This window comes from Primulina tabacum, chromosome 18 (genome assembly GCF_025594145.1).
Source record: "Primulina tabacum isolate GXHZ01 chromosome 18, ASM2559414v2, whole genome shotgun sequence".
Lineage (NCBI taxonomy): Eukaryota > Viridiplantae > Streptophyta > Magnoliopsida > Lamiales > Gesneriaceae > Primulina > Primulina tabacum.
In genome coordinates, this window is record NC_134567.1 from 5,703,906 (window position 1) to 5,721,961 (window position 18,056).

General features: G+C 39.9%; 1 protein-coding gene across 1 annotated transcript; it reads right to left on the reverse strand.

The window, feature by feature from the left end:
• Positions 1–941: 941 nt before the first annotated feature.
• On the reverse strand, positions 942–17,849 carry LOC142532267 (uncharacterized). The gene is made up of 7 exons (XM_075638585.1): positions 17,676–17,849; positions 2,712–2,780; positions 2,590–2,646; positions 2,275–2,482; positions 2,034–2,180; positions 1,581–1,990; positions 942–1,494 (listed from the first exon to the last, which is right to left on the reverse strand). Exons 1-7 carry the CDS (start codon positions 17,847–17,849, stop codon positions 955–957), a joined length of 1,605 nt encoding a protein of 534 aa, XP_075494700.1. The 3' UTR covers positions 942–954.
• Positions 17,850–18,056: the final 207 nt, after the last annotated feature.

Here is an 18,056-nt window from a genome sequence, read left to right on the forward strand (position 1 = left end):
ATTTTTATTTTCCTGCTAAGGTGTCACCTAGCAGAGGAGTTAGAGGGTGATGGTGTTGATTTCTATTTTCCTGCTAAGGTGTCACCTAGCAGAGGAGTTAGAAGGGGGAGGTGGTTGATTTTTATTTTCCTGCTAAGGTATGACCTAGTAGAGGAGTTAGAGGGTGATGATGTTGATTTATATTTTCCAGCTAAGGTATCGCCTAGTAGAGGAGTAGAGGGTGATGGTGTTGATTTTTATTTTCCTGCTAAGGTATGACCTAGCAGGGAGTTAGAGGGTGATGGTGTTGATTTCTATTTTCCTGCTAAGGTGTCACCTAGCAGAGGAGTTAGAGGGTGATGGTGTTGATTTCTATTTTCCTGCTAAGGTGTCACCTAGCAGAGGAGTTAGAGGGTGATGGTGAATTTCTATTTTCCTGCTAAGGTGTCACCTAGCAGAGGAGTTAGAAGGGGGAGGTGGTTGATTTTTATTTTCCTGCTAAGGTATGACCTAGCAGAGGAATTAGAGGGTGATGGTGTTGATTTCTATTTTCCTGCTAAGGTGTCACCTAGCAGAGGAGTTAGAGGGTGATGGTGTTGATTTCTATTTTCCTGCTAAGGCATCGCCTAGCAGAGGAGTTAGAGGGTGGAGATGGTGAATTTCTATTTTCCTGTCACCGAGCAGAGGAGTTAGCAAGGGAAGGTGGTTGATTTTTATTTTCCTGCTAAGGTATGATCTAGCAGAGGAGTTAGAGGGTGATGATTTTATTTGCCCTAACAGGTTAATAGTTTCAGAGACAAACTCGTGAGAAGCAGTAAATTCAAATGCAAAATACTCAAGGTTGCATAAATAAAACGAGTTCGTACATGTCAAAAGTGCGAAAAAGGAAATAATTAAATGTAAACGTCCCAAAAGGCGCATAATCCTATGGAAAATAAAAAAATGCAGAAAATAACATAAATAAAGGGGCTCAATCTAGGAATCGGGGGGGAGACTCGATATGAAGCCCTCGAAGTCGATAAAGTCAGTAGGGGCGCCTGGCGGAGGATAGCCCTGAGCATGGAAAAGGCCGACTGCACCCTCGAAACCCACCCCCAGGTTGTGAAAAGCTTTCGGGCCACAGATCTCGACAAATTCTTTGGATTTGAGAAATTCCTCTTTGAAGGAGGAGGCTTCTGCAACATGTCGTGCCTTGGCGTCTTTAAGCTCAGCCTGTGAGTTCTTTAATTCTTTCTTCAGCTTCTTGATCTCTTTAGCTTGATCCTCTATCAGCCGCTGAGACTCCTGCTTCTGTTTTGAGAGCTCGCCGCACTGGATCTGGGACTCCGACAATTGAGCTTGGGACTCCGACAATTGAGCTTGGGACTCCGAAAGCTCCTCGGCATGCGACACTTTCATCTCATCAATAGTAGCCTGGAGCTGTTCGCGGAGAGCCTGAACCTCGCGTAATTCTTGACAAGAGTCAGATCGAGCGGCGTGAGCGCGCTCAGCCAACTCGCCGACGTACATCATGCCCTGCATAAGTAGACAAGGGTGAAAAGACGATAAGAAGATAAAATGTATATTAAACATCAATCTAAAGGTTATAAGGAGAAGTATACCTCGATGACACTGCTGCATGTCCGGCGGAGGAGGTCTGACCACCCCAGTGAACCCATGAACGCTGCATCGGCGTCGGAAGGAAGCTGATACATTATCTTCTGAGCCAGAGGAGTAGGACCCCGCCCCACGATGGCCGAATCCGAAGTGTATAGAGGATGCACCGCCGATGCGAGGGGAGGCCCCTCATCGGGCTCGGACCCCTCTGGAGAAGAGACCGATACGACAGAAATCTCAGAAATCTTGCGCTTGCCATGCTGAGGGGCTGACGGGCTAAGATCAGTGGATGCATTTTGCTTACCAGACGGAGGAGGGGACTTGGCGCGAGGAGGTGGCGAGGAGGCTTGCTCTGAGGCGGAGGAGGAGGAGCCTGCCTTCTTCTTCTTCGCAGCAGTAGGGAGCAGTAGGGGAGCTAGGGGAGCTAGCAGGCTTCTTCGCGGTAGTAGAACAGGAACCTGTTTTCTTTTTCTCAGCAGCAGAACAATCTCCCTTTGGGCCCATCGTGACTGCCGGGGTAATGGATTTCTGGGAAGCTGACGAAGAACCCCCGGCCTTTGTCTTGGAAAGTTCACGGAGAAATAGGGCGTTCATGACTCTAGTACCTGCAAGCAGAGACAAGGAACCAAATGAGAATGTTATCAAGTAACATAATAAATAAAAGAAAAACAAGAAGTATGGACAGATGAGAATATCTACCAGCATTCTCCTTCAGCTTAATTTTAGCGGGACATAACCCAGCATGACATAAGAGATCCTCAGATAGAAGTTTGGGAATGTTAAAGCATCGATCTCCTAGTACACTCATTATCTGCAGGTACTCCTCATCTTTCTTATAACTCTTGGAAAGTTTGGGTTTAGTGAAGACAGGGTACCAATCGGTAAAGCAAGTCAATTCTTTGGGTGGCTGTACAAAGAAGAAGTATTTTTTCCAAGTCCTTCACATGACTGGGGGCCCCATCGAACAGTTTGTGGCTAGACCGGGAGGTTACATAGAAAGGTCCATCTTTTGACCTGGACAAAACTAAGAAGTAGGAAAAAGTGGTGCAATTCAAAGGGAGGCCTAAAGCTCTGAATAACACAGCGAAACAGCTTATCAAACGGAAGGCATTAGGCGTGAGTAAACCTAAGTGCACCTGATAGTACTTGCTTAATTCTTGAAAGAAATCACACAAGGGGGAACGAAGGCCGGCATCAAAATGATGCTGAAAAAAGGTATAATAGCCCTTAGGGGCTAGATAAGGTCGGTCCTTTGGGCCAGGAATGATGATCTGGTGGGAGGAAGGAATGTGCCACAGAGTCCTAATTTTTGACTCACTACCAGGAGGAATGTGGGATGACAAGTGACCATACCATAAGTTATCTGCCTCAGATATGTTCATTTGTTGGGTCACGTGACGAACTTCCTTACCCGGACGACTATGAGCGGTGACTTCCTTCTCAGGAGGATCAAGGGTAAAATCAGGATCAGCTAGGGAAGTCCTACCCTGGCTAGACTCGCTGGACCTGCTAGACCTGCTAGACTTGCTGAACTCGCTAGACTCGCTAAACCTCTAAGAACCACTCGAAGAACTAGACTCGGAATCGGAATCGGAAGAAGACATAAGTGCTAAGGATAATCAAACAGGAAGAGGAGGGAACTGACCCGGATGAGGCAGGGGAAAATACTCAAAGCAATAGAATCGCAAGGATGGCCGAGCGAGGTGCGTTATGGCACGTGAGGGATGGCGCGCAAGGGCGACGGGCGAGCTGGTGCTCGGGTGATGGGCGAACGTATGACGCTCGGGCGAGCGTGGCACGGCGTGGGCGAGCACGCGGCGGAGGGCGAGGGTGAGCGTGGCGCTGTCGCTGGGCGAGCGTGTACGCTGGCGAGCATGCGCGCTGGGCGCTCGGCGAAGGCGATGCGCGGCGGGGGCGCGCTGGTGAGGCGTGCTGAGGGCTCGGGCGAGCAGGCGTTGGGCGAGCTGGGGGCGCTGGGCGAGCGTGGGCGATCGGGCTGTGCGGGGACGCTCGGGCGAGCGTGGGAGATTGGGCGAACGTGGGTGCTCGGACGCTCGGGTGAACGTGGCGGTGTACGGGCGAGCGTCGGTGCTCGGGTGCTCAGACGTGGGGGCGGGCGTGGCGATGCGCGGGCGAGCGTAGGGATGCTCGGGCGAGCGTGGATGCTTGGACGCTCGGGCGAGCAGGCGTTGGGCGAGCTGGGGGCGCTGGGTGAGCGTGGGCGATCGGGCTGTGCGGGGGCGCTCGGGCGAGCGTGGGCGATCGGGCGAACGTGGCGGTGTACGAGCGAGCGTCGGTGCTCGGGTGCTCAGACGTGGGGGCGGGCGTGGCGATGCGCGGGCGAGCGTAGGGATGCTCGGGCGAGCGTGGATGCTTGGACGCTCGGGCGAGCGTGGCGGTGCGCGGGCGAGCACAGGGATGCTCAGGTACTCGGACGCTGGAGCATGGCGTGGCGTGGCGCGCTTGGGCGAGCAGACCCGCAGGGGCAGGGCGAGCTCGCGTTGGGGCTAGCGCGCAGATGGTGGGGGCTGGCATGGCGAGGCGCGCAAGCGAGGCAATGGCTTGCGGCTCGACGAGGACAGCGTGGCGAGCCGGCGTGTGTGCTGGGGCGCGAGCCGGTGTGGGTGCGAGGGCAGAGAAAATTTTCCAGGGAGAAGTGAGGATTGGAGTGCGGAAGGAGCCTATATTTATAGGGGGAGCACAAATCTTACCAAGATTGTGATTTGATTTGATATCTTTTCCTTTCAGAGCAGGATTGCGATTTGATTTGTTTCCAAATCTTGGGAGACTGAAGAACGGCAGGAAAAATGCACGGCATCACCCTTGCGAGTGCTTATTTCTGAAAAAATTATGGGGGCGTTGCCCCCACACCCCCATGACCTGATCGGGCAGGTCGATCCCCGTAATTTTCGCAGCGGTAAGCATCATTCGTTAACGACAAACGAAATAAATTTTTCTGTTACGGTACGTCCTCGTCGCCGATAAACCAAGGACAACACAACTAATCGAACTTTGAACCTACGATTCAGTTCGACTCGGGAGGGGGAGACTGGTGATACCCCATAGATGGGCCTAGCCCAGATGGAAGACATGGATGGGCCCACTACTCTTGGCTCATCCCTAGCCCAAGTGGAAAACAAGCCCACCAAGGGCCCAGGTATTCTCCTATAAATACCAGGTTTGATTTTTCAGTTAAGCTATTCACTATATTATTTTCAGCAGCGCCCTTAGCTGCTCCCCCCATATATCCTCAGTCTCTAACTTGAGCGTCGGAGGGGCTACGCCAGGATACCCTCCTGGCCTCCTCCTAACGGTCTTATTTGTGATTTCAGGCCCAGGGTAATTTTGGAGCCCGTGTCTGGATTAGTGACGCTTGCGTGGATCGGACCCTAAATTTCCCGTGAGTATCACTGCAGAAAAAACATTTTCAACAACGGATCTTGTTAAGGCATACTTTGCTGTAAAATGTAAAATGAAGTTCTTAAAATGACATGGTTATATACATTGAGCGAGAATTTGCTGAGTCAAAATAGATGAGAACACTCGTAGAATTGAAAAAATTATAATTGAACTGGTTTGATTGTATTTTTATGACCTTGTTTATTCTTATATGTATTATCTATATCTTTTTTACCAAACGTTATAACTTGTGATATGAGAGTAGATGTTATGTAAGCCTACTGTTGGTTAGATAATTTATTGGCTCAGTTGTAATAAACAATCTTTATTTTAATGTAATTCATTATTTCATGGTTTGTTATTTCTTTATCTGTATACCCATATAATCAACATAGATAAATAACTTGATTATATTTTAATACAAATGAATCGTAATTCGATGTTGAAACTCATTTGTAAACACTGTATAATCTAAATTCGTTCCTAGTCGATTCAGCCGCCTAAAACATGGATAAAGGTCGCTTGAGCTCGAGACTAGCATATGTGATATTGTGTACCACGTTTCTTGGTAAGGGCATAGATATGTCCAAACAGGCAGATGTGTAGTCATATGATGATTATATCGAACTACCCTTCCTAGTACTTTCCACGTGGTTATCATTCATCGAGAAGATAAGTCCGTCGATATGATTGTACACCATTAGTCCTTACGTCCCGGGACAACACTGAGGCTCTATATACTAGGGTTGTGCTTTGACTCGTTTACCGACTCCATGAGGGGTCATCAGGTGGAGAGATTGGGTATAGTTGTGACGCATGTAGGAGCCAGTGCATTGTAGTCAAGAATTCACCGCTCACCTACGAGTGTGGATATCCTCTGTGATCTGATGAAATAATAGTGCATGAAATATATGGCTAGAGTATGATATACGTTAGAGAAGGAGTTCTCCAATTGTACATACGATGCCACTATTTATTATCAAATATGTGTCACATAGTTATCGAATTCTTATGCAACACTCGATGAACCAATGGATACAAATTCGATTCACGATACATGAGATGAAGAGATCTTACTGTACGTTAATCATAATCGAATGGTTCTTATAGGCACTATCGGTGATACCTAGGGAATCATGGGGCGATGCTACTAGAAGCTCTTATCATGATTTGATGGGTTTAATCAGAAATGTGATTTCTGACATTCTCATGATCAATTGTTGATGTATAGAATGAGGCAAATTAGTGTAAGCCCAAATAAAGGATTATGTCCTGAATCACAAAGAGTTGTGAACATATATGGCTAGCTGTATCCCTGAACCATTGAGGGTCACACAAGTACTGGATAATTTTGTCCCCAGTTGAGATAATAAATTCAAGGAGTTGAACTTATATAAAATATTGAAAATTCAAAGAGTTGAATTTATATAAAATATGAACTTATATAAAATATTGAAAATTCAAGGAGTTGAATTTATATAAAATATTGAGATAATAAATTCAAGGAGTTGAATTTATGAATTTTAAATTTTGGAGGTGATAAATTCAAGATGCTGAATTTATAGTTTAAATATTAAATTCAAACGTTGAATTAATAAAGGATTTAAATTAAATGTAATGGGTATATATATAAAGGGCTTGAAGGAGTACAAGACCAACATACATATTATTAAGGTTCTTAATTGGATTTTAAAAGAATAATTAATTAATAAAACTAGTTGGACTAGAATAATTAATTGATTGAGCCCATTAAGTATTTAATTTAATTAATGGACCCTAAACTTATATATATGTATATTAGGCTTAGGGTTAAACACAATAATTCACTCTCAATTTTCAAAACCCTAGCCTCCAAGCCAAGGGATATTCGAAAAACACCTTCTCCCATTCTTCTTGTTTTCGGTCACCGTCTCAACGTAAAATCCTTCTATACTTTCTAGTGCAAGTTGGAAGAGGAACAAGTAATGTGAGAGCCTAATAACCATTTTGGGCCCAGCCCATTTCCATTTAATTACTTAAACCCATTTGATAGAAGAAGCTGCAGATCGCTCAAATCCTGAAAGGAACCTTTTTCCCTGCCTAAAAATCGTTGTCTTTGACCTCCAAAAAAACGCTAAAAGACAATTATTTTCTCTTTGACCTCCAAAAAAACGCTAAAAGACAACGCTTTTTAGAAAACCGTTGTCTTTTAGGCCTTTTTTTGGGGTCAAAGACAACAGTTAGCGTTTTTTTGGGGTCAAAGATAACGATTTTATAAACCGTTGTCTATTAAACCGTTGTCTTTTAGCCTTTTTTGGGGTCAAAGACAACAGTTAGCGTTTTTTGGGGTCAAAGATAACGAATTTATAAACCGTTGTCTATTAGCGTGTTCTTTTGGATAAACAAAAACGATTTTAGAAAACCGTTGTGGATTAACGTGTTTTTTGGACAAACAACAACGATTTTGTTTAAATTGTTGCTATATTTAGCGACGGTTTTGCTTAAATTTTTTAACAAAGGTTTTAGTGAAAACCATTGTCGTATAGCGTTTTTTTAAGCAAACGACAACGGTTTTTAGAAAAACGTTGTCTTTTGGAAAGACAACGGTTCTATAAACCGTTGTCTATTAGCGTGTGTTTTGGACAATCGAGAAAACCGTTGTCGATTAGCGTGTTTTTTGGACAAACAACAACGGTTTTATTGAATTGTTGCCAGCAAAACCATCGCTAAATTTAGCGACGGTTTCACCAAAATTGTCACAAATTTTAAATTACGACGGTTTTAAACAAAATTGTCGTATTTTTTAAATTAGCGACGGTTTAATATAAAATCTTCCGCTAATAGCGACAGTTTTTGCTTAACCGTCACTAATTGCGACAGATTAATTAGTGACGGTGTTTGTTTAACCTACGGTTTATCAAATTATCATCGCTAATAGCGACGATTTCACCAAAAATTGTCGCAAATTATCTATAAATATTCGTATTTTTGGTCCATCTTCCTCCACACCACTTCGCAACACTTAAAATTTTTCACTCTTAGAATATTTTAGTCTCGATTTAGGGTAAATTTTTTTGCTTCAATTTTTTGTAAATTTTTAAATGTTATTTTGAATCATGAATATTGTTAACATAAGTTTTTTTTAGATTTATTAAATTATTAGAAGTAATTTTTTTATTTTACTGAAAAAATTAGTGACGGACATCATGTTAAACCGTCGCTAAAAGTAGCGATGGACTCTATAAAAACCCGTCGCTAATTTTTGCGACGGTTTTTCAGTAAACCGTCGCGCTAATTTTAGACGGTAAAATCCGTCGCTAATGCACTAATTTGTCGCAAATGATAGAAAAGACAATGATTTTAAACCGTTTTCAGTTTACCGCACTTTCAACAATACCCTCAGTTACAACAGTTTTAAATGGCTTACGACTTTATCTGTTGTCATTTTGCATTTTTATAGTAGTGAGACCTTGAGAGTTCCAAGTGGGTAATTATATTTTCTTGAAAGTATCACCATTCCAAGGTACTATGAGATTTGGACATAAAGGTAAGTTAGCTCCGCGTTATATCTGTCCCTATGTGATTGTTGAGATGATTGGCACATTGTCTTATCGTTTAGACTTGCCGTCGAGTTTGTCTTTGATACATAATGTGTTTCATTTATCTATGTTTCAGAAGTATGAGCCAGATCCATCTCATATCTTGAATGTCGAGGATGTGGAGTTGGACAGTTCCCTTAGCTATGTTGAACATCCAGTACAAATTTTGGACCGCAAGGAAAAACAACTCAGGAGCAAGATGATTCCATTGGTTTTAGGTACAATGGAGTAGACATAGAAGGGAAGAATCTACATGGGAATTAGATGCAAAGATGCGACAAGAATGGACCTCATTTGTTTGAGAATGTAATGAATTACGCGATGTATTAAGAATTTCCTATGTATTATCAGTCGTAATATTTTGGATATCAGTGTTGTGTATGTTAGATTTCGAGGAAGAAATCTTTTATTAGTGGGAGAGAATGTGAGAGCCCAATAACCATTTTGGGCCCATCCCATTTCCATTTAATTACTTAAACCCATTTGATAGAAGAACCAATAGATCGCTCAAATCCAGAAAGGAAGCTTTCCCCTGCCTTGCACCCTGTCGCCTCTCCCTTCTGTTTTATGATGTCCTCGCGTAGCGTCTTCAGCAGCCGAAAGAGTAGCGCAACTCAGCAACCTTCTTTGTCCAGTCTATTAGTTTTTTTCCTGCCATGAATCAGAAGTTATTGAGCTCGATCGACTTGTTTTCCAGCAAATGTACGTGTGAGATTTGATCTGTTTTAGGTAAGGTTTTGACTTCGATTCTTAGTTATTTTTGGTGGATTATTTTATATAAGTGAATTATTAATCTTTTCCCTATTATCCAACTTGTTTTCTGACCATGAGCAGTAATTCCGGCGTCATTTTCCGACGAACCACCTCTGCGAGATCACCATTGTGCGTTTAAGCCTTGATTCTTGAGGTATTAAGCTTGAAATTTCAGATTTTAAATGGGTTTTATAGGCTGCCCGGAATTTGAATTTTAACCGAGCCAATTTAATTTGTTTTATTCGGTTAAAATGCAGTATATTGAAGTATATAGCTAATTTATATTGTAGGTTATATCATTGGGCGAGTTCATCAGAAAGTCCTCAAGAAATTACTGTGATATTGTAAGTTGTAGTTGAGGTATGCTAAAACCTATATCATTATGATGCTTATATTGACGTGTAAGAATATTCAGTGAATGTAGTTTGCTATTATGTGCCTTGAATGCTTATCCAGATGAATTAATTGTATTGACATAACATATTGAGCCTTGACTCCTTTGACGGTGATTTATGTTGATTCTGTTGAGATATATTGAGTCATCAGAGCGACGAGTGGGTTAGAATTAGCCACATTCCCAGATGACAAGCTAGGGACGAGCGACTTAGCTACTCGCATTCCCGATGTTACGTGCATGGACGAGCGGCGATTTGATGTTGCGTTCCTGGCACAGGTGGCCACTGTTACTGTTGATGTTGCTATTTGTTTGGACTCCGTTTGGTATCCGTTGTTCCATTGTTACCATTCATGCATCGCATATCATTGCATTTACTTTATATTATTACATGTCTTTTATTTATGTCGTAATTTTACTAGTTTGTCGTACTGAGGTCCGACCCCTGTTTTCTTTTTATGGTGTGGTTGTTTTTGATTCCATAGCAGGTCATTCCAGGGGATTTGACGCGTCTGGTGGAGCGTCAGCGAGTGGTACCCAGTATCAGCTGGTTTGTGTTAGAGTTCCCAGATATATATATTATATTAATTTGATACATTTGCCAGGGAGATGTCCTGTGTAGATGTATGGTGATGTTTTTATGTTGTTTTGGATTTTATTTGTGGTCAGTTGTGTCTAGTTGTGGTTAGTGCGACTATAGGATATTTGTTTGATTGATTGTGAACTTGATTTTATTTTCGAACGTATATTGATAGTTGTTGTGTTTTGAATTTGTTGGGATGTTTTACTTACGGGGAGGTCATGCCGAAATTTTTGTAGGCCCAAATGAACATTTTAAAGTTGTTTTCGCTGTTTACATCAATTAATCCTTGTTGTTTTGTAATTAAATATTAATTAAGAGCACGGACCTCACAACTAATCCAGTCGTGGACCGGATTATTAGATTGAAGAAAAAAGGTTTGAAGAAAGTTCATAGGGATATACAATAAGAGCTATGTTCGCTTATACCGGAGTAGTTGGAGCCAAGTGAAAATTGTTCAATAAAGGTGTATACTAAACATCCTATGAATATTTATTTATTAAAACCATACGAGTGCTCAAAAAAATATCTAAATGTCAAGATTTAAAAATTTTTAAAACTTCCACTACATTTGGACATGAGAAAACACGATTCACGACAGTGGTATCAGAGCTAGGTTCTCTATATCATATGGTTCTTAATCATGTTGAATAATATTTTTAACCACACAAAATTTTTTTCAGAAAATTGATGCACAATAAAAATTTTAATTTTATCAGAAATTAAAAAAAATCGAATTTGCCCAGCGTGCAGCTCATGCGTGCCATCCGCACGCCAGCGCGCAGAGAACGTGCAGCGGGCAGAAATTATCGGGTAGCGGGCAGCACAGGCGGTTGCCCGGGAATGTCTTGGGCACTGTGCTAATTGATGAGCTTAAATTTTTTGGGTCTAGGGTGCGATTTTTTGATTTTTCAGAACTTCGGACAAAATCTATATTTTATGAAAATTGGTTCAATTTTTCTTTTGAAAAATATTAAATAATTTTTGCAAAATTACTAATTTTCTTGTAAAATAAATAATTAGAATATGATTTTAATTATTTATAGTAAAAATGAGTTTTACAATAAATCAATTATAATTGAATTAATTGGAAATTATATATATGTGTTTATTTAATTTATTAAATTCTTTAATAATTGTGGTGGTTAGTAATAAAATTATTAGATACATGATTTATCAATTAATTAAATTTGTTTAATTAATTGATGTTAATATTTGATATTAAATCAATGAAGGATGATCGAGAGTTTTGACCAATGTGTTAAGTATATGTTATGATATTTTACTGTTTTATTCATTGTGTTAATATTTGATATTATTAAAGTGGACCTAGTTTATGGCCCGTTCACACCCCATGAGATGTATCCCTTATGTGTCATGACTATTTAAATGTAATTATTAGAAATAGTGGGAAATCAAGACTGGAAGATGGTGGGCCTGATACACAAGATAAAGACATGTAAAATATTTGAAGCTCTTGTAATAAGTTGCATTTGCATCCCTGCATTCACCTAAATTTTTGGGCCTGGATCCATGTCTGGCTCACATGGATCTAATAGTGTTGAGGATCGATCATCCTTATTTATTGTTGAATGTCATATCATGATAAATATGCGATATATAGTAGTATGCATGTATGTAAATTATTAAATAATATAGTTACATGAATCCGACAAACATATAAACTTATGGCACGCGATTTTAAATTAAAATGTTGAGACAGTTTTAAAATTAAAATCCTCATTTTGAATAAGATTCAAAATTTATTTCAAACTACAAAAGTAAAATTAAAAAGAGTTTAATTTATTCTTACCTTCCATCAACCGTGGTTGCATGTTAAATGCTATCCGCGGAGAGTGTCTGGCCCATATTATTGGGAGGCCTGAACTCCGGAAAGCTGTAACTTCCACCGGACATATGATGTGAATTGAGAAGAACTCTCATGAATAAGCTCATATTATTGGGGGAACTCATGGAGATCATTCATTACAATTCAATATTAATGGGTCGGTTTGACACGTGAAAATAAACGGCGTCATATTATTGGGTCCTTTTTAAACGTGAGGCGAAACACGCGGAGGTTGTATTGAGATTCAATTGGATTCTACCTTTTAGAAATTTTAATTGGTTGATATTATTCGGGATTATAATTGTCTAATTGGGCTCTACGTGCCCACTTAGGAAATACTATTTTCTCTTTTACATTAGAGAGATGTGGAAATGTCAAAATAGTGGGAGGGGAAATTATAAAATAAAAATCCATATTTTATATCTTAAAATTATTTTAAAATAATCAATAATCATTATTCTGTTTTCATATCAGTATATTTTCGATTTCGTAACGTAATCCATTTCTTTTATTAACAAGCTAACCAAACTTAATTTTCAAGACTAGTTGGGAAATTGTTCTGAATTCGGAGAAATTTGCATACACATTAATGTCAATTCTGCTGAACTGACAAAGCATGCAAGATGGTAGGATCGTAGTATGCAAGCTAAAATGTAACATCTCGCTTCTATGTCAAATGAACTGTAGGGACAGTTTGAAGAAATGCTGAATGCTTCTGACATTCAAATGCACGTGCAAGAGTTGCATGGTACATGAAACTTATACAATGATGGACACCACTTTCAAGGAGCTCATGACTACACACATGCAAGATGGGGCTCTGACCATAAGCTTGGTGTACATATTACTGGGCTTATTGATAATGTGGTGGGCCTGGAATATGTGTTTCCTGATGAGTTACTTTATAACATCAATTTGTTGTCTTTCTCTTCCTCATTTGACGGGGTTATTTCTATTTGAATGAGATAAATGATAGCCTTGAATAGCTAGTCAATACGCTTACGACTTATGAGATCACCATAAAACAGAAAAATATTGTTTTTCTAATAGGCCTCTCGTCTGGACGAAAAATGGCCCACAAACTAAGGGAAAGAAATTTTCTGCCCCTCACAAGAAAAAAAAAACCCAGTAAGAGGCAAACTCTGAAGGACATTTAAAAGGCCTACAAAGCCCGATAATCAGAACATATTTATTTGAATGCAAGAAGTCTGGACATAAGAAATTATATGCGCCAGAAATGTTCTAGAAATGATAAGTGAATGTCCAAGTAAACTGGATTTCAACAACAACAAAAAAGTTAGATGATCCAAATCCCGAACAAATATGGCACGCTAGACTATGTCATATTTCTCAAAGAATGATGCACAAAGTAGTGGGAGAAGGCATGTTTGACTTGTCAGACGTAAATTTTCTACTGACTTGTAAGTCCTATCTAAAAGAAAAAATGACCAAGAGTCCATTCAATGGAAACGTGGAACGTGCACATGGTCTACTGTATTTGATCCACACAGATGTTTGTGGCCCGCTAATTGTCTGCATTAAATATGGGCAATCCTACTTCATTACCTTTACTGATGACCATTCGAGGTATGTGTATGTTTATTTGATGAAACACAAATCTGAAGCATTTGAAAAGTTCAAATAATTCAGATCTGAAGCAGAAAAACAACTGGAAAGGAGTATTACGACACTTCGAGCTGATCGAGGTGGAGAATACTTGAGTGCTGAATTTTTGGGTTATCTAAAAGAGAATGAGATTTTCTCACAGTGGACTCCACCAGCAACACTACAATTGAATGGTGTTTCTGATCGTCGTAATCGAACCTTGATTGACATGGTTCGATCCATGATGGGATTCAGTGAATTGCCTATATCGTTTTGTGGATTTGCGCTTGAAACTACGGCAATGTTGTTGAATAATATCCATACTAAAGCAGTGGATAAAACACCATATGATATATGGATGGGAAAAACTCCCAAATATTCTTATTTGAGAATATGGAGATGTCCTGCTTATGTGAAGCAGACAGTGGGAGACAAATTAGATAGTAGATTCACTTTGTGCTACTTTGTAGGATATCCAAAGAATTATGTTGGATATTATTTCTATCACCCCCAATGAAACAAAAGTGTTTGTTTCAAGAAACGCCATCTTTTTGGAAAGAGACTTTCTATTAGATAGAAAAGGCAAGATGATAGAACTTGAAGAAATTCACGATACTCCCTCAAATATAGAAGTTGAACCTAATCCCCAACAACCAGTAGTTGAAGTACACACTCCTAGAAGGTCTGATAGGGTTATCAGACCACCTGCGAGATACACGCTTCTTCATGAACAAGGCCGTGATGAGCCTTGTGTTGTATGTGATCCAATGAACTTCAAAGAAGCAATATATGATACTGATTCAACCAATTGGCTTGAAGCCATGCAGTCTGAAATTGACTCTACGTATTCAAACTAATTCTGGACATTGGTGGATCCACTTGAGGGAATCATTCCCTTATGATGCAAATGGATCTACAAAAGAAAGCTTGTGGCAGATGGGAAGGTATTGACCTTCAAAGCAAGACTAGTTGCAAAAGGTTATACTCAAAGACAAGGAATTGACTATGAGGAAACTTTTTCATCAGTTTCTATGTTTAAATCCTTCGTAATACTACTAGCCATAGTAGCATAGTATGACTATGAGATATGAAAAATGGATGTAAAGACTGCATTCTTCAATGGAGACATCCAATAAAAAATTTATATGCCTCAGCCTGAGGGATATATATCAGTAGGAAGTGAGCATAAGGTATGCAAACATCAGATATCAATATATGGTCTCAAGCCGGCATCAAGGAATTGGAACCTCAGACTTGGTAGCACTATCAAGGAATTTGGTTTCGCTAAAAATCCTGAGGAACCATGCGTGAACAAGAAAGGTAGTGGGAGTGAAATGACATTCCTAGTACTTTATGTTAATGACATCCTACTCATTAGCGATGATGTAGGATTACTGCAATCAACTAAAGTATGGTTAACAAGTAAATTATCCATGAAAGACATGGATGAAGCATCCTATGTATTTAGAATTCAAATCTATAGAGATAGATAAAAAAAAGGATGTTGGGGCTCACCCAAGCCACTTATATCGATATGATTTTAAACGATTCTCTATGGAAGAGTCCGAAAGAGGATACTTACCAATGTGTCATGGTGTTACTCTATCTAAAGCTATTGTCCCAAAACTGATGAAGAGATAGAGATGATGACACGTATTCCATATGCGTCAGCCATAGGTAGTATCATGTATGATATTATATTGACACGTCCTGATGTTCCTTACGCTCTGAGTGTTACAAGCAGATATCACGTGAACCCTGGTCCAATGAAATTGGAAGGCCGTGAAAGATATTCTTAAGTACTTAAGAAGGACTAAAAACTTATTCATGTTCTATGGGGATGGAGGATTGAAATTGAAAGGCTATACTAATTCTAGCTTCCAATGTGACATACATGATTCGAAATCGACATCTGGTTTTGTATTCATTCTAAACGGTGCGGGTGTCTCTTGAAAAGGTTCCAGAATTTGACACTGTTGCGGATTCCACCACTGAAACTGAATACATTGATGCATTTGTTGCAGGCAAAGAGGCAGTTTGGATGAGGAATTTTGTCCAAGAGTTGGGCGTTATTCCAAATGGAGTTGATCCAGTCCCGGTGTACTGCGACAACACTGGTGATGTTGCGCAAGCAAAAGAACCAAGGTCTCATCAGCGATCCAAACATGTATTAAGGAAGTTCCACATCATCCGGGAGATTGTTGGAAGAGGAGATATATCCGTCGAAAGAGTCCCTTCTGCAGATAATGTTGCTGATCCACTTACAAAGCCCTTGCCAGGACCATTGTTTGAGAAGCATCACGAAGCAATGAGATTAAAGTTTATGGGTAGTTGGCTCTAGGGTAAGTGGGAGATTGTTAGATGTGCCTGCATACGAATTTTTCAATCATCATAATCTTCTTTATAAAACGTAAGAATTTTGTTGAAAGATGCCATAAGTATTTAAAAGATATCAGTGTTTGAGAAAACCCCGCTCTGATACCACTTGTTGGGATCGATAAAGAGTTTAGAGGGGGGGTGAATGAACTCTTTCAAAATCTTCTCTTTTAAAACGTTGATTTCAACTTTTTTTGAGGCGGTTGAAAATTATTCTCAAACGGTTGGAAATGTTAGACACTATTAAGTGCGGAAAACGGTTCACAATTTTCAATGACAGCTTAAACACGTTAACAGGCTTAACAACAAGTTGAGGCTGAAAAAGTAAGTGCTTGCAAGAAATAAAACGACACAAGGTTTTCATGGATGTTCGGAGATTGAATACTCCTACTTCACCCCTTCTATTTCTTCCGGAAGGATTTCACTAAAAGACTTTGGCTTTACAAACTTTTTGCAACAGCCCACTGCAATCAGGACTTATCATACTGCCTGTTTTGGAACTCTTAGTGATCACTTTACACTTCTGGATTTTAAGAACACTTCATTCACTAGACACAAAGATTTAATCGAATAACCAAAAGTTTACTTATATAAATAAACAATTTGGTTTATGTAGCACGAAGATGATCCTTAGATGATCGAGTGTATTTCTATTCAAAGCGCTGCTGATTGAGCGATGAAGCATGTAGACTTTTGATAGCGCTCTGGATCTTTAGAGTATGCAATCTCATGATGATTTTCAGCTATGAATAAAGTGATATTTTTCGGTGTTTTCATCTTTAATTCTTATCTGTTAATATAGCCGATTTTCCTAACGGTCGGGAAGGACAAGCAACGTTAACCTGAGCCCCTGAACGGATGTGTCGCTGACGTCTTTATGAGCATTAATTATTCTTCAATCGACGCATTTAATGTTCTTTTTGCTCAGCGTAGTTCTGAAACTTTTTTCTTGAGGAGTTCCTTTTACGGTAACTGTTTTCAGCATCAGAACTTTGTATTCCATATTTGATCTTCCTTTTCTGGGATATAGACATAAATGCATATCATTCTTGGGACTGGTGTAAAGATAAGTTGATTTTGAGGCGGTGTAACACTTTGAATGTCTAGAGTCGGTCAGAGAATGTCTTTGAATAAATGAGCAATAAATAGCTCTCTTTAATGATCCGGTTATGAGGAAGATCATTTAAGTCCAAATTTCTTTTTATCCAGACGGTTGAATTTGCTAGCGGTCTGAAATTCAAGCAGTTAGACTTCTTGTGCTTTAGTCGGTTGAAATATATTCCTGATGCTGAGCTGGGAGGTCGAACTGATACATGTTCTATATATGAAATACAGCTGTTTCGCGAAACAGTGAAGTGTTGTCTTAATTTTTTCATACACAAAAATTCTTGGGTAATAATAATTTCTTAACAATTTCTCCCTTTTTGGTGATGACAAAACCCAGCTGGAAGACTATATAACACAATATTATTTAAAGAGATATATAAGAGCAAAAAGAAATATTGTATTTCATTAAGTAGATGAAATTACAATCTTCAAAATAACCAACTTAATGTGTCTTTTGACCTGAACTTTGTTCTGCTGTTTGGCCCTGTCTTCCTTTACTTTCAACTCGTGCAATTCTTTCATTACAGATAATTCTGCTTCTTGAATTACCTCTTTGTCGCTCTCTTTCCCCTTTTTTGACATCACTATGAACAAGGAACGCCATAATTTCTGCAAGCTGAGCATCTTGGGCATCGATATGTTGTTCAAAGTTTGTTTGAAGACGAGTAATTTATTTCGATAGGCCAAGGCACATGTTAAGGTGTGCAGAATTATGTCTATCCTGCCGGAGGGAAACACTTTTTTCCATGGTGGAAAAATCTTTGCGGAGATCAGACTTCAGTGTTTGAAAGGCCTCCTTTAGATCAAATTGTTTTCGATTTAGAGCCAGAATGGATTGAT